Source organism: Rhinolophus sinicus, linkage group LG15, assembly GCF_036562045.2.
Source record: "Rhinolophus sinicus isolate RSC01 linkage group LG15, ASM3656204v1, whole genome shotgun sequence".
In the NCBI taxonomy this organism is placed as follows: Eukaryota; Metazoa; Chordata; class Mammalia; order Chiroptera; family Rhinolophidae; genus Rhinolophus; species Rhinolophus sinicus.
The window spans coordinates 35,802,952-35,822,030 of record NC_133764.1 but is presented as its reverse complement, the minus strand read 5'-3'; the positions used below and the strand labels follow the sequence as shown (position 1 = coordinate 35,822,030).

At 53.2% G+C, this 19,079-nt stretch overlaps 1 protein-coding gene across 6 annotated transcripts in view; it reads right to left on the bottom strand.

Moving 5' to 3' along the window:
* Positions 1–336: 336 nt before the first annotated feature.
* Positions 337–19,079, bottom strand: part of RAB37 (RAB37, member RAS oncogene family) — a 47,834-nt gene continuing 29,091 nt past the window's right edge. Inside the window, exons 2-11 of one of the 6 annotated variants that reach the window (XM_074319341.1) lie at positions 13,068–13,178; positions 8,570–8,666; positions 5,715–5,825; positions 4,600–4,740; positions 4,134–4,200; positions 3,987–4,039; positions 2,984–3,049; positions 2,325–2,381; positions 2,171–2,247; positions 337–1,989 (exon numbers count right to left, since the gene is read on the bottom strand). In XM_074319341.1, coding sequence (XP_074175442.1) covers positions 1,884–1,989; positions 2,171–2,247; positions 2,325–2,381; positions 2,984–3,049; positions 3,987–4,039; positions 4,134–4,200; positions 4,600–4,740; positions 5,715–5,825; positions 8,570–8,666; positions 13,068–13,178 — 886 coding nt within the window. In that variant the 3' untranslated portion in view covers positions 337–1,883. Of the gene's footprint in view, positions 1,990–2,170; positions 2,248–2,324; positions 2,382–2,983; positions 3,050–3,986; positions 4,040–4,133; positions 4,201–4,599; positions 4,741–5,714; positions 5,826–8,569; positions 8,683–13,067; positions 13,179–19,079 lie in introns of those variants that run through there. The other 5 variants (XM_019745515.2, XM_074319343.1, XM_074319342.1 and 2 more) reach the window with 5 other exon arrangements.

The window sequence follows — 19,079 nt, the reverse complement described above, 5'->3', positions numbered from 1 at the left end:
CGTCTGGCTAGGGAGTTGGGGTGGGGAGAGGCAGAACAGAGTCAGGTAACCAATCTCTGCATAGTCTACAGGGAAAAGAGCCCAGGCTTCCTTCAATAGAAAAAGAAAAAAAAATGATTAGGACCTTAAGATAAGCCTTTAAGCTCCTTCCAGATGAAAGGCTGGTCACAGAGTCTGGGGGGCAGTCTGTTAAGGGTGAGGTGACCAGTTGGGAACACTAAAGGATGCAGATCAAATGATTTGGCAGTCAGTGACAGTGCCTCCAACATGCACTACCAATCCTTTCAACATGATCCCCCGCCCCATGCGCATCTCAAAGAAGCAGTGGACAGGGTGTACTTTCCAAACTACTGCAGTTTAATTCTGAAGAACACAAATGCTAGAAGCCCAGAGCAGCCTGTGTGATTGGACCCTGTGCGACCTGCCTTGGGCAAGGTCAGGCTCCTCCTTGCTCTGCCTGGGAGAGGCCTAGGAGAGCTTCCTTATCTGGCCCATGAAGGAGCTGCTGACTCTGCTCAGACAGCAAGATTTCTGCCTTGAAAGCAAATGCAGTAGCCTCAGAAATGTGCAGTGCATACCTCTTTCTTGCTCCTGCCCCCACCCATAGCCTGGAAGAGCTGGAGTGAAAGTGCCTCTGGTCATAACATGCTCGTCTCTTGTCCCCTTCTGGTGTCTGGGGTCAGGGTTTTGGGAGACATGTGACCTTGGCCCCACAAAAACTCATTGCTGCCCCTCTCCTCACCCGTCTTATCCACATGACCTTGTTTTGCACACATCACGCACATCACGTTGGTTTATCCAGAAAATGGATGACCTCTCATTCCCTAACTTGGCTCAGTAGGAGGGGAGATAAAGCAGTTTGGGCTCTGGCGTCTGTCTCAGAAGAAAAGGGTGTTGGTAGTCAGGGGAGAGGCAGCACTTGATACACATGGGGTGAGGTTTGCTTCCCACCTGCTCCAGGAGTCAGAGGTTTTTCTTTATCTGGCACCTCAGCTTTTTGAAAAAGTAGCCTGTGGGTTGCATACCTGCCAAAGGGTTGGGACAGGAATAACCTTTCCCTTGCTGTGACCTTAGGTGTCTAGGGGCAGAGACAGGAAGGCAGGTGAGAGAAGGGATTAAGGAAGGAGGGGCTCCCCTGGATCTGAGGGCTAGAGAATGGGAACCGAATGTTTCCAGGTACCCCAATGTGATTGTGGGCTGAAGGAAAAGGGGTACACCTCTGGGGGGGGGGGTGTTGGAAGGCCAGAGGTAGCCAGACAGACCCAATCTCCGCTACTCCACTCTCCCCCTCCCTGGGAGCTGGGCCCCAGCCCAATCTCCACATTTCTTATCTTCCCTGATAAGAGATAAGCTTTGGTCTAGCTCCCTGCACAAGGGCCCATCTTATGGGGAAGTTTGACTCTGGAGAGCTAGAGGAAATGAAGGCTGGGGTCTGCTCAGCCTCCCTTCAGCTGAAGTGAGAGTGGGAACCGGGTCACTGCCTGCCCTCATGCCCCAGAAGTGCATCAGGGTCCCTGGTAATCAACTGGAGCAATGCCACCCTCATCACGGCTAGAAGAGAGGCCCAGCACCCACGGACTCCTAGTATATACTAGAAGGCAAAAGGGCTACCAGGTCCGTATCTCGGTTTTCTGGTGCCTTTTTTTTGGTATTAAATTATTTATCACTAAAATGAAGTATAAATATTTTACCCTCCCTGGGGGTGCAGAGAAGCTACAGGAACTAGGGTAGGGGTGGGAGTATAGCCCCCTCTTGGGAAGGGGTTGTGCCCTGGATCCCCCCAACTCTCTCCCCATTGGCTCAGCTGCTCAGAACCAATCCGATCTGGGGGAGCAGGCTGTATTCTCGTGGGCTTCTGGAACCTCCTCTCAGCCCCTTGGGAGTCACAAGAAGGAGCAGCAGCTGGAGCGCTTCTTCTGGGACTCCACATAGTCTCGGATCTGGAAGCTGGGTTCATCAGCCTGTTGCCTGGCTCTGTATTTCAGCTCCCTTGAAGAGGAAGAAGCAATGGGCTGGGCAGGGAGTGAGGAGCTGAGCATCCTCCCCACTCCCGGGGCCCAGGGCAAATGGTCCTCAAAATGCAGAGAGCAGTTGGGGGGCTGGGCCAGCGGCCAGGCCATGCTGGGTGACATTCTACCCTGCACAGTTCCCTTCCCTGCTCGGCTCTCACTTGGCAATGGCCAGAAAGGCTAACTCCACATTCATGCCCGTCTTGGCGCTGGTCTCCATGAAGGGAACTCCGTACTCCTGCCAGGGAGAGAGTGTCCTCAGGACCAGCCTCTGGCTGCCCCCACCCCTCACCGTGTCCACAGGCAGTCACTTACCCTGGCTAGCGTCTCTCCGTCCTCTGAACGTATCACCCTTTCACTGCTCACATCTGCCTGTCAAGCCCAGGTGGGTCACTCTGGAGAAGGAAGCCTTGGCCCCAGCTGGCCCCTCTCCTGCCCCTGCTGGCCCATCTTTTGCCCCAGGAGCAGGCACTGCCCCGCCCTCTGCTGGTGGCCTATGGGACTTGCAAGCGGTATGATTGGCATGGGGCCGGGGTTTCCACCCGGTTCAGGCTGAGTTCCCCAGCTCCCAGTCCTGGGATCTCACTTCCACTTGGGGAGGTCGGTAACTCTCCTTGGCAAGGATGGGGTGACCCAGCCTCAGAGAGGTGACAGTTGGGGCTAACCCTTTCTAGTCTTAGCTGTGCGTCCGGGACCCCAGACACTATGACGTAATAGGGGTTGAGCAGCTGGGTCTCTAAAGTAGCAGCTTGAGCTTTCTGTGCAGGGGGGCATTTCCAAAGCTTTAAGAGGGCAGAGGAGATGGCTGAAGACACCAGATAGGTCTAACCCCTGAATTGGAGACTGGAAAGAGTCCTTTGCTGGAAGGATGTCCAGCTAACACTCCTGGGCAGCGATGAGGCTGGATGGAACTCATTCTGTGGCAGTGGGAAAGGAGGTGCGGGTGAGCGGACCCTCACCAGAAAGCCACTTACCTTGTTGCCTAGCAACATGATCACCACATCCCTCTGGGCGTACTCATGAACCTCGGTGAGCCAGGCCTGTGGAAGAGGGTGAGCTGAGCCAGGCCAAGCTTGAGCATCGGCCATTCTCCACCTCTCTTTTGCGCTTCCTTCTTCTGCCCTCTTTGATAATCCCACGCTACCCACTGTCCCCCTGAACATGATGCCCTGTGCATTCTCTCATCTGTATCTTTGTTCTGGCCTTTCCAGTCCTGAGGGTCCTCAAACCCCACATAATGCAACTCCCAGCTCTATGGAATATAGAGATGGCAGAGGCTTTGTTTCATAAATCAGTTGGTAGTCACCAGCTATTTCCTGGAGCACCCTGTTGAGTATTCTAAGGCCACATAAGGGCTCAATGATCAGAAATACTGTGATTGATTAGTGATGAGCATGGGGTTGGAAGTGGCAGTGTGAGTGCCGTGGATTTCCATCCTCTTTATAAGCTGTTTATACCTATATGTCTTGTTCCCCCAGTTTGCTTGCAAACCTGTGGGGTTCAGGGAGCATGTGGAACTTTACAGTGTTGCCTACAGTCAGTGCTTGTATTTATTGAATTATTATCTCTATTCTCGAATAGTTTGGTTGTAAAGACAGAGCCATTCACTCTATCTGCCTGAGTCACTTTCTTGCAACTTGGGCTGGACGTATGGATAGGTTTTTCTGCTTGAGTTCTCCCCTTGGTCTCTGTGGGTAATTGTCCAGGGTGGAGCTGGGTACTTTCTGAACTTTTGTCATGAAATGCACTCATGAATCACCGTCATGGCTAAGCCAGTGGCACAGCCAGCCTCCCTGGCCTCCATGCTCACGTGCCAATCAAATACCCAGCAGCAGCTTATTACTTCTGAGTCACAGCTCAGGTATTTTTAGAAGTCAGCAGTGTTCCATGCTCCACTCCCTTCCCACAAGGCAGGAGGCAGTTCTGAACTCCACAGGCCCTGCCTGGCTGCTATGGGTGGTGGGAAGAGGGACCTACCCGGATGTTGTCAAAGGAAGACTTGTTGGTGATGTCATATAGCAGGAGCAAGGCTGCAGGGGAGAGAGAGGTCACACAGGGGACTTGGGGCAGAGGGTGATGTCACAGGTGACTGGGGGAAGCAGTTGGAGTGCACGAGGGACTTACCCTGGGCATCTCGGTAATAAGCATGGGTGACACTGCGGAACCGCTCCTGCCCTGCGGTGTCCCAGATCTAGGAAGGGATGGACAGATGGTCAGAAGGAGCCAGGGTGCAGGGACTGTGCTAGCAGAGGGAACGCATGCTGTGACATGGGAGATGTGTGGGAAGGTGAGATATTTCCTTCTCTAGGTTCTCATGGGCTTCTGAACAGCTGACAATGTCCTGGATGGTGGTAGTTACTGAGCGCTCAAGCTCAGTTAATTGTTGCCTCTTCCCCAGCCCAGGGGTTGGGGGTGTCCAGCCTCTGAGAGCAGAGGAGGCCCGGGAAACTATGGAGGAGATGGAGGAGCCTGAGCTTGTCGGAAGGCATTTGAGCTGCCTTTGATAGAAGAGGGTGCCTGGGAGCTGCTTTTTCTGCAGACATCAAACAAACAAAAGCCGGTTCTTCTCATGGGCCCCACAGGAAATTACCCCAGGCTGAGGGCAGGGCCGCAGGCCTCCTGTGGTTTGGGTGAGGAGGAAGGGCAGGCCTCTCCACCCTCCCCACTCTCCCGCAGCCTCTGGTCTCACCTGCAGCTTCACCCTCACACCATCCACAGTCACCACCTTGTTCTGAAAGAAAAAAGGGCAGAGGGAGAGGTGGGGCGGGAGGGGGGCGGGGGAGGCTTGGCTCCTGTGCTCTGCTGATATCCTACCAAGGAGAAAACACCCTGTCCAGGGCTAGAGGAGGTGTGGTGAGCCCCAGGGATGTCTGTAGCCAGATCACCCCAGATACCCTCACCACGGAGCCCTCAGTTCTGGACATTCCATCTGTTCTTCTCACAATATGCCAGGGCAAGGGGAGCCTGAGACCTGCCTGGCTCTCTCCAGGACTCAGCAGGTAGCACAGGGCTGGGCACTGGGGGCCCTGCCCCTTCTTTATTTCTGTCTGCCTCTCCCGGAGCTGGGTCCCGTCCTGCAGCTGAGTCTTTCGAGACTAGATGTCCACTAGCATCTGGGGACCTCAGAGGCCCGATCTGCCGGGTCACCTTCTCTCTAGCTGCCCACTAATTTTCCCAAGTGGGAGGGAGGCACCAAGCCTCTGAGAACCACCCTTCCTGCCGCTGCCAGGGTTAGACCCTTTGGGTGTGCATCTCTGATGCAGGTCCGTAAAGATGGGTTCATCAAGGTGAGAGGAGGGACCCTGGCAAGCTGCTCTTTCCCCCTCTCTCTTCAACCTTGTGCAGCGCTGTGCTTCCTGGTAACTCCAGAGAGGCTGGTGGACCTCTGAAGCCTTGCCCAAGGGGCCCAGGTGAGAGGGCGATGAGCAAGGGGGCCGAGGGCCAGGAAACTCAGCTCACACATGTGATGTTCTGCCCTGCTGGGGGCAGAACTTGAAGACTCAGTCTCTCATTTCTCATATCCTGTAGGGGGGTGCCCAGATTCCTCTAACCTAGCCACCGCTCTGGTCCCTGGGGAGCACCCCTGGTGCCCTCTAGGAAGTGAGCCACAGCTGTCCTGAAGAGCCAAGATGGGCAAGGAGAGGGCAGTGGCCCTGTGCCTGACCCCAGCTTGCTGCTGGGAGGCAAAGCCTGCAGCCACCTCACCCTGAAGTCTATGCCGACGGTGGCTATGAAGGTCCCGGACAGGAAGGCCCCGTCTTTGAATTGGATCAGGAAACAGGTTTTCCCGACGCCTGAGTCTCCCAGAAGCATCACCTAGGAGATGGGGGCAGAGGCAGTTAATGGGGAGTTGGGGCAAGTTTCTGGGCTTCCAGGGAGACAGGCCCTGGAAAGAGGGGCAGAGGGCGAAGGAAGGATGATGACGACGGCACTGAGGGGTACCTGCTTCTGGAAAGCCTGCTGCTGCCTTCACCCTGCCTCTCCGCCCCACACTCTCGCCTCTCAGACTCTCCCTCTGACCCTCCTGTCTTCAGCCAATATTCTGGAAGCCTGAATTGAAAACTCAGCACCAACAGGTGCCCAGACTGCTGAGGAGCCCTAGAGAGCCACTGCATTTGTCTCAGACACATCGGCCCCCTGCCACACCATGTCTGATCCCTCCTTCTGTGTGTGTTCCAGGCATGTGTGCATGTGTGGGTGGGGCTGTACTACTGGGAAAGGGAAGTGTTAATACCTGGGGCAGGATTCCTACCCAAGGGAGGGGTCAGGATCTGATGGGGGTGGACACTGTCATTTGTAAAGGCATATTCGAAAATAACTATGTTTTGGATTCTTTTCCACAACATTTATTTGGAAGTTTCTAATAACATTTTATGTTTATAAAAAGGTTACATGAATTAGGGAGGGTTGAAATTTATATTGAGGTGAGGAGAGTTTAGTCTTAAGTTCGTTCAGCAGAAACCTCCCAAGTTGGGCAAATGGCTGCAAATTGGCATCACTGGGTCATTGTAGGGCTGGGAGTGTGGGGCGGTGGGGTGTGTCCTGCCCCTTTATTGCCTGGCCAATCTCTGCTCATCCTCTCTGAGGAATATGGGGGGTGAGGAAGGGAAGCCCTTTGTCCAGTCATTCCTCAATCTTGGAGAACAGAGGTCTAGACCTACTGCTGGAAAATTCACAACGGGCAGGTTAGATACTTAGTGGTTTGAGCAGGGACTGGGTTTGAGTTATTTTTGAGGCTCTGACCATGACAATGGAGCCCAAAGGTTTTCCTGCTGTGCACATGGGCTATTGGGATTAACTAACTTTGGTAGACAGGCAGGAGGGCTCAGTAAAAGGTGTATGAAGGCTGGGGTCCTGGCTAATCAACTGGGGGGACTTGGGGAAGATTCTTTAAACTATCTGTGACCTAGTTCCACAGTGGCTAGAAGGCAGGAGGGATTATTTCTTTGAGGCCTTTCTAGACTCAGTCGGTGGCTAGGAACCATAATGTTGGTGTGAACAACCTAAGACCCCAGAAGAGTGGCGCAGGACTGGGTACTGCCTGCCGGTAGCACCCATCCCCTCTAATCCAGCCCAGGAGCTCCTGCCAAGCTCCTCCCAGTCTGTCCCGAACTCGGTCTCCTGGGGAAGTCTTGGTGCACACAGGCTGGTGGAGGCCAGGAGCCAACTCTCCGCAGATGCTGCTTGGCCCAGGGGACAGATGGAGGGCTGGGGACTGGGAGGGCCCTCTGGAGCCCGCATTGCTCCCTGGCTCCTGGGTCCCAGCCCCCAAGGGGAAAGGAGGGAGGGAGGGTGAGCTCCTGTGTACTTTACAGATCACAGCTGCCTTGAGCAAACGATGCCAGCTACCTACCCAGCCAGGCAAAGCCACTAAACACAAACAGCTGCCCAGCCTTGCTACCTCCTAGCAAACAGTCCAGCTGGCTTGTCTCGTGAGGAGGTCAGGTGGTCCCCACTGGCCCAGGGGCTGGCCCTCAGCAGCTTCCCTCCCACTGAAGGCACAGGGGCCCATTTCCTGCTGAGAGCCCACACAGGACGCCTATCTCAACGGCTCTGGGCGGGTGACTTGCAGAGTGGCTTCCCCTGAAACAATGGGGGTGGAGGCCCCAGACTTCTTTCACGAGTGAGCCCCCGTGCGTGGGGAGGAAAACAAGGCACAGAAAGAGGCAGGTCTCTTTCTAGCATGAAACAGGCTCGCCCCCTCTCTTATCCCCAAGCCTAGAGGAACAGTGGAAGGTCTGGGCTCCCTCCACACCGCTTGCAGCGATCCTAGTAACTGCCTGCTCCAAGAGCATGGAGGGAGGGCAGACAGACCAGTGTCCACCTCCACCCTCACCTGCTTGTGTGCAGGGCCACCTCGCGGAGGAACCGAGCCCCAGAGAGCTGACCTACACTCTCCCAGGTGGGGGCATTGTGACTAACCACATAGATCTTTCTCAGGTTCTAAAAATTCCCAGGTGGGCCTGCATTCTGGCTAGCAACATCCTCCTGGAAGAACGTATGAGGCAATAGTGGAAAGGGAAGAGGTAGGACTTGGGGGCATCTGGGGATCTCAAGAATTTGGGGCCTAAGGTCTTGAAACTGGCTGTTACGTGCTAGCTGAGAGCTTAGCTGGGAAAAGGGTATTAACCTCAAGTTGCTCAGCCGCCAGGGGGCGTCCGCTCTGGGTTTCCAAGCATCCCTATATCCCAGCACTTCGGGCGCCTGTGCCCAGGAAGGTAAACCCTTATCGAGAATCGTGGGGTCCCAGGGGAGCCATATTGGCGGGAGGGTGGCAGAAGAAAATTGGGTGGGGATTCACTTCCGACCTACTTCTCCCACCTTCCACCGTGCCAGCTCAGATCCCTAGAGACTGGGACGGTCTCAGGAGCTGCGTCTCTATCCTCCCTCCCTACTCTGGGACACCCAGCTGCCTGGGGGAAGAGCTGAGTGTAACGCAGCTGCAGCCAGAAAGGTGCTTACGCCCGGGAACGCCAGGGTCTTAGGGCAAAGGACGTGGGGAGGGGTGGCCCTCAAAACCCGCACGGGAGTCCCTAGCGCTAGGCGCAGTGCCCACCCACCTTGCCCGTGAGATCGTAGCTCGGACTGCAGGGCGGGGAGAGCTCGGGGGCCTCGCCATCCCGGGTGGCAGCGGCGCCAGGCGTGCCCGTCATGTTCCTGGACGAGAGGTGAGCTGGGGCAGGCGGCGGGCAAGGGACAGCTCAGAAATAGCTCCGCCTTAGGCTCCACCCACTCCTTCCCCCCACCTTCGCTGCGGCCCGGACCCCAACAGGCTCCTCCCTCCCACCACCCCAGCTACACCGGCCCAGAGCGGGCAGTCCCGCAAGGGCGTTTAGGACCTCAGTGTCAGTGCCCGAAGGGGCAGGAGGGCCCCCTAGGCAACACTGACCCTGTTTCCTCCTCTGAGGGCATGGGCCAAATCCAGCCCCAGGAACGGTTCCCCAAGGCCGTCAGCCGTGGGGGTTAGGCTCCCACGGGGAGCGGTCCCTGGAGACCCCGCTTGTTGCGGAAGGTCTGGCATCACTGGGATCAGAGCATCCGCATCCGTGTTCCCGCTGCCTCTGCTCTGCGCGGCCAGCAGGCGGCGCCCGAGCCCGGCCAGAGGGCGATCAACAGGTGGCCCCCGGGGCGGGGTCGAGGGGAGGAGCGGACGCTGGGGATGCACCAGCTCGGCCGTGCTGCCTTTGAGAGGAGGACAGCGACCTGCTTTTCTGAGGACAGCGACCAGGCAGTTTCACTTTTGTTAATGCAGCCCAGCCCGAGCTCATGTGAATATAATTTTATTTACCGACCGATATTTATTCATCTTTCCACATCTGGCCGCTGGATGGTTGGTGCTCGAACTTTGACCCTTCAGAATGATTACTTCTCTTTTCTCCCTAACCTGTTGGGTTGCGCCCAGGATAGTCTACACCTGGATGGGAGAGCCTTTCCCCCACACTCCTACCAATCTAGGCACTCCTGAAGGCGGGGACGGCCTTATTCACATGTGCCCCCCCTTGTCACCTAGTAGACCTTAAATGTTTAATATCAAATGAATTCACGAGTTGTGGATCATTTTGAGCAGAGGCCCCAGGACATCCTAGGAACCCTGCAACTCCTGGTGGCAGAGGGTGGCAGTGTGTCCTGGGTTGCCCATAGCAGAGCTCAGCTGGGCCAACCATTTAACTACCCCCTCTCCTGACATTCTATACAAGCTCATTCAGCTTACCACCCACTCTCTGAACAGGGTGGGTGTATTATAAAGGGACCGTTTGAGGGGTGTATAGGAGGAGGGCCACCTGCCCCTCTTTGCTTAGGTGTTGGGGGTGAGTGGCAAGGGCAGGAGTGACTTTGGGGATTGTGTGTATACCCACCTCCAGCCCTGTGATTTTTGTCACCAGCTGGGGTTATTTTCTGGAGGGGGACATGCCATATGTACATTGGGTCGGATTCCAACAGGGAGCCATGTCTGGGAGAGGAGAAGCTGCGTGGATGATGGATTTAGGCTTTATTTGCAAAGCAATCATGAGCCACTGAGGGTGTTGGGTGGAGGCTGAGCAGAGCGAGGCTTCCCAAAGATGAATTTTGCAGTGGTGTTTAGGCAAGGCTAGAGAGTTTGGGGAACACTGAGGCAAGAAGTAACAAGGAGGGACTGAATTGGGGTGGGAGAGGGGCTGGCTAGAAAGGCTACTGTGTGGACCCTATTGATGTCAGCACCCCAGTAAACCCATCAGCAGGACTTGGCATCCAGTGTGATGGTGCAGGTGGTGGAGGAGTTGAGGAAAACCATAATTTGAGAGTCATCCACACAGAACCTGGGCAGGTCCCACTTCCGTAAGGCAACGGGCCTGCTGGTTTCTGGGGTAAAGATTGCTCAGAGGCCCTGGTACACCCAGCTAGTCACCCCACTCACCCTCGACCTTTAAAGTGGAAGACCCAGGACTCCTTCTCTTTCCTGCTGCCCAGGCCGCACTCAACCCTATGAGCTGGGCCTGCACGAGCTTCAGTGGCTCCCTCTGCCTCAGTTACCACAACGCAGGAATTCCGGGCCACAGCCAGGACCCGCCACAGGGCACTTGCAAATAGGCAGCTATAAGCAGTATTTAAAATCCCTTGTGTGAATGACACGGATAAGCAATGTCTTGTAGCCTGGCTCTTCGGGGACCCCCAGGCCACTGATGAGGGAGACCCCAATATCCTCCAGCCCTTTTGTTCGACACAATATGGGAGATTTTAGCTGCTGTGCAAAGAGCCAGCTGCTCTGAGCAGAGGGTTGGAAAGAGACCTGTCTCCGGAAAGGAAAGGAATGGCGGGGGGCGGGGGTGTCTCGATCATAGACAACGGTGTGGGCAGGGGGCTTGTGGAGGAGACAGACATTTTTCTCAGCAAGAGTCTCAAACCTCTTTGTAAGTGAGCAACTGTTCCTAGGCCCAGGGTCGGTCATGTGGGTCCTATCACAGGCTGCTGTTGCTGCCCCCCACCACCAGTGTGGGGGCCCCCCTGGGTTGGTGTCCCAGCTAAGGAGCAGGGTGTGGTCTGTTTGTGCTCCCAGGTCGTACACTTGATCCAGGTGTCCCCAGGCTCAGGCTTGAGCTGGGCCCTCAGGCTCTCACTCAGTGTAAGCTGCCCGGGGGTTCATCCTGTGGTGAATCGAACCTTCCTGGTACTGACTGATGCCAAGCAAACAGCGAGGCTCTAGAAGGTTCAGCCTGAGGAGAGAGGAAGGGTTTGGCTTGGCCTGTCTCAGGCTGCTTCAGTCTCAGCTTGAGCACAACTATTTTCTTTTTCACAGGCAAGTTGCCTCACTTTCCCCACCAGGCTAGTGGCAAAGTTTGGAGGTCCCGCCCTGTGCATCTGTGGAGTGTGAATCAGAGTTTGCATACCCATAACCACACCCACATCCACCTCGCTCTCTGCCCTCTGAGTCTGACAGGGAGGAGGATAAGTGTGGAGTGGGCGAGGAGACGTGAGTGTGACTGTAGGGTACAGACTGGGCATGAGCCCGTGGTGGGGGATGCCTGGCACTAGACATCCTGGTTCGCTTCATGGCAGCTGGTCCAACGCCTAGGGACTGTCAGGGCAGCCTCGCCCTCCTGGGACTCAGCCTTTCCCTTCCCACACTCCGGAGCCCAGCAGCTCCCAGTCGTGGGAGAGCCCTGGGCACTGGTGCTTCAGGTTGGATTCCGGACCCTGACACACACCCTGGCCAGGCACTCATTTCTGCTTCCCTCTGAAGCCCTGTTCATCGTGGGCCCTCACCTTCCTCACTGTGACCCAAGGGGCAAGCCCAATTTCTGGGGTTCTTTCCTCTTCCCACCAGTGTGAATCTGCTGTGTCCTAGCCCCAAGTGTGACCTCGCAGGCCTGTGCTCTGCTCGGTCGCAGAAGCTGGCCTCTCAAACACCCATGCTGCCCAAGAAATGACATTTGCTCTTCCCCATCTCTGGATATGAGGATTCTGGAGACCCCAAACGAGGGCCCTGCAGCTCCTGCCACAGTCTAAGAGCGGAGCCAAACCCTCTCTAAAGGTTTCCTAGGATTCAAGGGTCACTGGGAGTGGCCAGCAGGCGTGGTACAAGTGGAGAGAAAGATGTGCCATGGGGGGAGGACTTCTTGGCCCACAGAAGGGCTGAGGGTTGGGAAGACTTCTTCATCTGAGCTGCCTTGAGGCGCTGTGTCCAGGGAGAGACTGAATCTTAACCTTTGGCCTGCCAGCATGACAATGCTAAGGTTGGACTATGCTTAAAAATTTAAGCCATCCCTTTGCCTCTCCAGATTCCTCTTGCCCTGGAAGGTGGACCTGAGCAATCTGTATCATGATGTTCCCTTGCTGATTAAGAAGTACAAATTGCCAGTGGTGAAAACAGTCATGGGGCTGTAAAGGACAGCATAGGGAATATAGTCAATAACATTGTAATAACTATGTAGGCTGCCAGGTGAGTACTAGACATATTGGGGTGGTCATTTCGTAGTTATATAAATGTCTAATCACTACGTTGTACACCTGAAACTAATATATTGTATGTCAACTGTAATTGAAAAATAAAAGAATCCATTAAGAAAAACATTAATGCATCTAACAGCATGGCATATCAACATAAAGCAACAATTGATAAAAATAAAAGAAACTGAAAAATTCACACACACACACACACACACACTCCCTTGCTTTCTAGCTTCTAGAAAAGGGGAGTGTTCAGCCAATGGGGAGTCCCAGAAGGAGATGGGGGAGCAGGAAGAGAGCAGTGTGGGAGGGAGACTTACTGCCCTGGTTCCCTCCCAGTGAGGCTACTATGCGTTGCTATGTTCCCGCCAGCCAGCCCTCTCCACACAGCCCTCTTTGTCCCTGTGTCTGGTGACGGTTCCCTCCTCTCACCTTTTAGGCTAGGGGGTGGGAGGGAGGCCCTGTAACTACCCAAGGCCACTGCACCATCCCTCCTGTTTCCCCAGCACCCTGCCTCCACCCTGATATGTAGTTTTATATGAAACCTTCTTGAATGATCTAACATGAGTGTCCACCTGTTTCCTGCTGGGACCCTGACAGAGGTGCACCAGGGCCCGGAGGCTGGGCGCTTACTGTGAATCCGATGCCCACGGTGGCCGAGAAGGAGCCGGGGATGAACTTGCCCTGGTCGAACTGAACCAGCAGAGATGTCTTCCCCACGCCACTGTCGCCCACCAGGATGGTCTGAAAGGGAGCAACAGAGAGGCATGAGGGCCTGCAGTGTGAATTAGGCTTCCTCGTGGCTGGGGGAGTGGGTTCCTCTAAACACACATATACATGTGTGCACACACATAAACACACATGCACAGACACACACACACACAGAAGAGTACACGCACATGTCAAACGCTTGATTTCCTAGTAAAGTCACTGAAGAAGACATGAAAGCATAGAGGAAATCTTATTTCACCTCAAGTTAATAAACATCTGAGGTGACCATGAGAATGTGCCTCTCAGACTTCCAACCACAGGGGCGTCAGGGACTGAGGGCCTGCTGCTGCGCTCTGCAATCCATCGGTGGTGTCTGCCCTGCGGCCATGCTTCCCACAGGCAATCCCCAGCAAAAGGTGGAGCGTGGCAGGGACACTGAGGCAGGCCTGTTTCCGGGAGACACAGGACTCCCCTGACAGCTGATGTCAGCATGAGGACCGCCTTGTGGTTTTACAGAACCTTCTTCCAGAGACTGTGTGGTGGTCTTCGACACTTCCACACAGCCTTCCTGGCCTTTCTCCTTCACGTGGGGTCACACCTGCATCACGGCCTCATGGCTCTCTCCTCCTCTCCTGGTTCCTACCCCATTTCTCCCTTAGGTGTTTCCCCTGATAAAAATCCCTGCACATTTAATTCCCTTTTGACACCTGCTGTTTTGGAAGACCTGGACTAATGCAATGGATCTCCTGTATGGGAAAGTCTTAGAAAAATACTGTAGAATAAAAAAATAATAAACAGGATGTCTAGCTATATGCCTTAGGAAGAGTTTGCACTTGGCCCTGGAACAAGGCCGTGGAGAGGACAACATTTCAAAGAAAAACAGAGTTTGGGAAAAGAGAGGAGGCCACTTCTGTACTGGGAGGATGAAGCAGGGAGAATAAACGTGGACAGGTGCTGTATGGGGAAGGAATCATAAGCAACTGAGAAGAAATATACATCCAGAGGCTGGTACCCAGCAATCTCTCAGTGAATGAATGAATGAATGAATGAATGAATGAATGAATATAAATGCCTTAGTTTCAAAGTGGACAATAGCCACTTTTCAAAGGCAAGCATCAAAGTTGTTGGAAAGGCTTAGGACATGCTAACTTTAGCTGGACTTGCAAAAACAAACAAAAGCAAACAAACAAACAAACAAATAAAATAGAGACTTAAAAAAAACAAAAAATAAAAGCATAATGATTGACAGGATTTTCTTGGGCCCGACCCACGGCCCCAGCACTGTTTGTCTCTGACAGTGTCATGAAATGGGTAGCAGGGCAAACATGAGGTTGTCCTTGACGCTGACCTTGGATGTTCCATGTTTATGGTCGCCCAACCCCTCTCTTCCCAAACCAAATTCTATCCAGCTTTTATTTCCTCCTGGGTTAAAGGGCTCCAATTGTTTGTTATGGGTAGTGGTTTTAATAGTTTACATCTCAAATCCAACTTCCTCAGGCTTGAAGAAGTGCTTCCCAGAGAGAATATTCCAGAATATGAGGAGTCATTCCTTCCGTGTCCACCTTGCTCATTTACTAAAAGGATAGAAAAGATTCTGATTCTTTTCCCTTTAATCCATTTCTTTTCCAGGGAGAAGAGTTCTTATCACTTTCATCTCTCATTATGTGAAAACAGTTCCATCTTCTTGGGACCTTTTCTGGTTCAGTGGGGACACGGTCCAGGGTGACAGGGTTCAGAATTTCAGATCCAGCTGAGTCCTGCCTTCGGCCAGGGGCAGGACGATGCTCTTGTACTGGCCTTTCTAGAAGCAGTAGTTCCCTGGAGACGTTCACATCAGGAAGCCTCTGATGACTCTAAGAACTTTTTCTGGGCCACATTGGAGAGCTCAGAGCTGATCACTTTACAAACATTAGTGAAGTATTGCTCCCTAAGTCCAGGACTTCCCTGAGACCTGGCTCACCTCAGTTTGTGCCCCTCTGCATGTAACGAGTGGTCCACAGGGCCAGAGGCCTGCATCCCTTTTATAGATTATGCTTTGCCCCAAGCTCACTGTGTGTGTCGCCGGTCTGAGGAGTGGCCAAAGGGCAACTGTTTTCAGGCGTGTGGATAGAGCTTGGATGTGAAGCCTGGGGTGTCCACATCATTCTCCTGAGGACCTTCAGGGTGTGAAGTGTGCAGGAGGGGGAAGAGATCAAGGATGGCCTGTTTTATAAAGTCTTTGATGTCAGGTTCCTTCTTCACTGTCAGCACTGAGCAGAATCTAAGGGCGGCTGGCTTCTCTCTTAACCTCTCCGGCAGGAATCGGAGGGCGTGCTTATGTGAGCCAGACCTGGTGTTGAATCCTGGCTCTGCCAACAACGTGCCATGGGACCTTGGACAAGTTGCTTGTTCTCTGAGCCTTGATGTTTCTTTTTTCATTTGAAAAGTGGAGTTAATATCACCTTTCCTCTAGATACGTAGTGAGGATTCAATGTGATAACCATGTAAAATATGGAGCATAGCACATAGTGGGTAGAAAAGATGAAGGATGGAGTGTACTTGGGACCAAGGGGAACGGAAAGGGTTCGGGAACGTTTGCTGAGAACAATTCTTGTTTGCGATTGGTTCTTAGGTGCTAGACAGAGTTTCTAAGCAGAGCTTACAGGGCCAGGGGAAGATTGACAATGCAGTAAAAATAGTTCATTTGTTTATTCACTGCCCATCAGTTATTTTATTGACCATCTACTATGTGACAAACGTGGTTTTAGCCTCTGGAGACACAGCCCTCATAGACCTTTAATCCAGAGTGGCAGAGACCCAGCCAAACCAGCCCTTTCAATACTGGAGCTCTGTCACCTATGAACAGATTGGGTTCTGAAAACAGATTGTCTATAGTTTGCAAGTCCACAGTGACCATAAGGAGTTTGGGATTGCAGTCCCTGGATGCATTTCCATCCAGAAGAAATGTGAGCTGGCTCCCCAAAGTTTTAAAACCATCCTTGTTGATGACATTTGTTTATAGGACGTCTTTCCCCCAAGTAGACAGTGTTGTTTGCAGTGAAAAGCTATTGAGCAATGAGTGACATGAGCTCATACAACACATTAGTGACTCTGCTCAATTTCTGAAATAATTGGGCATTTCTGCAGGAAGAGATAAAAGACGGACGTATAAACCTTGATGTTAAAAGTGATTATCTCAGGGTGGTGAGATTAGAGGCAATTAAATATACATATTTTACCTCACCTGTATTTCATAATGTATTTTCCTAAGGTGAACATGTATCGCATTTGTAGTTTAGACCAACGTATTGTTTTGAATCACAAGCCGCAGATGGTTGGTCCAAGGTCTGTTCTGATCTGAACCACATCAGAGAGAGATGAGTGGGTGAGGTCTCGAGGGGCAGAAGGGGCCATCTGTGAGGAGCTGTAAGGGAAAGTCAGAAGGGCAGAGAGGATCTGGATGAACAGAAGCCAGGTGGCAGCTAAAGCTGTAGAGAGCCGAGGATAAAGCAGCTGCTGTAGGGCGGGTCTATGTTTTGGGGTCTTCTTTTAATTTTCTGTTGCCACAACAATGCTGCAATGAACTGTCCCAAACTCAGTGACACAGGACAAGGTTGTGATTTGGCAATTTAATCTGGGTGGCCCTTCTGGTCTCAGGTGGGCTCCATGGGTGTTGGGGGTCAGCTGGCTGTTGGCTGGGGCAGCTTGGCTCTGCTCCACGTGTCGCTCCATCCACCCACAGGCCAGCCAGTACCTTCTCACGGCAGGAGCAGAGGCATATGAGAGCAAGAGGAAGTGTAAGAGGCCTCTGTAGCTGAGGTTTGGAACTGGTGCACCATTACATCTGCTGCCTTTTCTTTGGCAAAGTAGGTCACAGGCCTGGTCCAGACTCGGGACATGGAGGGGAATAGACCCTGCCTCTTCAGTGAGAACAGCTATGGGGTCAAAGGAGCCGGGGGGGGGGGGGGACCGTCTACCACAGGCCTGAAGCTTATACAACACAGAGGCCCCCTTTTAGGAAAAAGGACCCTAAATTACGAACACAAAATTGGATATAGGGCTTCGAAAGGAGCCTGATCGAGTGAGAGGTGCAGCTGTTTAAGATCCATCAGCTTCATGGCAAACCTGTCTCTTCCTCATTTTCATAAAGAAGTGAGAATTGAGAAGCCCCACTCAGTGGGAGCTGAGAAGGAAAGCACCGCAAAGCCACTGTCATGTTGGTGGCAGAGCCTGAGGTGAAACCCATTCAGCCCTGAGGTGCTTGGATTCTGGTGCCCTCTGCTCTGGTCTGATGCAATCTGTCTAAACACTGCTCCTCCACGGAGAGGCTTTGTTCCTTGGTTTTCTTCAGGTCCACTTGCTTTAGACTTTGTTTTTTGTGATTCTCGGGTGGACCTTACAACAAACTTCTCATGGACCTTCTATTCCAGAGTGGGAAGAGACCCGGTGAAACTGGCCCTTTGAATACAGGAGTACCTCCACCTATGAACAGATTGGGTTCTGAAAACAGATTGTAAGTCCACAGTGACCACGACCAGTAGCTTGAGCAAGACTCTGTTCTTTGTAACCAGGAGAGCCCAATGAAACTGCCAACACACACACACATACACACACACACACACACACACACACACACACACTACATGTGCACACAGGTGATTCCGGGCAGGGGGAATCTGAGGTGATCTGTCCAATCCCTTCTTTTACAGTGGAGACCTGGAACCCTGGGGAGGTAACTGACTCATGCAGAAGTTGATGACCCAGCCAGGTCTAGGGCCCAAATGGGTCTTTGAGGACCCAGGGCCCTCAGGATAGCCTGGCTCTCCTGTCGTCCCTAGAGGCACTTGTTCAGAGCAACAGTCTTGCCACCATTCCCAGACACCGGGGGCATCTCTGTACTTGATTCAAAAGGCAGTCCTCCTTCAGTAGGCGGGACCCAGGGAGGCCCAGGTCAGAGGCACGGGCCACAGGCAGAACTCTGAGCAGCTCTGAGGCTGTTTACTCCTTACTGCTCAAGCCCAAGAAAGGAAAGGTTACCGGAGGACCCTCAAAGCATCTGCCCCCTTGTTTTTCAGGCTGTCACTTTCCCGGAAGCCAAACACTGTCCCTATTTGCAGAGGCCCGCGGTCTCAGCATAACCGCACAGCGACCTGGACAGAGGGTGGCCTTGCGGAGCAGGAGCAGTGAGGGCCACGGGCTGACCGACTTCTCACCCCCTATTGTTGATCTTGCTTTATGGCCTGGAGATATGTAAAGTGGAAGGCCGGCTCTGGCCACATCCTGGAAAAGCCACAGTTTATCAGCTGCTGTGTTTTTCTGTGCAAATAACCTTCCAGCACTCCTACTCATTCCTGATTAGGGTGTGAGGGGATTAGATCCCCCCTTGGGGCTTACTTGCCCCTCAAGGTGTCATAGGGTGTGTGTGACACATCGCAAAAATGGCTCCAGGAGAGAAATATGAGAAGGGCTCTATCTTTTCCTAATCTCTGTGCTCCACCCCAGGGCTTGCTGGGATCCTGACAGGGGAGGGAGTTAGGGGATAGGCTCAGACTTGTCGGAAAGTAGGGAGTAAGTAGAGCTGGTGCTTCCTTTCTTCCTACTTCAACCGATAGATATTATAAGGTGGGGGCTGAGGCATGAGAAGGTAATAACCATGAGCAGGGAGCTGGTTTCTTCAGGCAGGAGCCCTTGGCACAACTGTGGCCCCAAATTCCCCTTAATGGGATTGAAATCCTGACCTTCTGGGCTCCTGAGAATCTGGCTACACCTGAAATTCCAGATTTAGGGTATTTTTTCCATCAGCCTTGGGTATCCAAGAACTCTCCGATGGAGCTTGGTGTCCCCTGCCCCTGTCTACCCACCTGTGGAGAGGATTGCATTAGAGACAGCTTGAGCCCATGGGTCTGTGTCTGCAATTTCCAGGAGACCTAGAAACACTGCAAAGTTCTCTTTTTA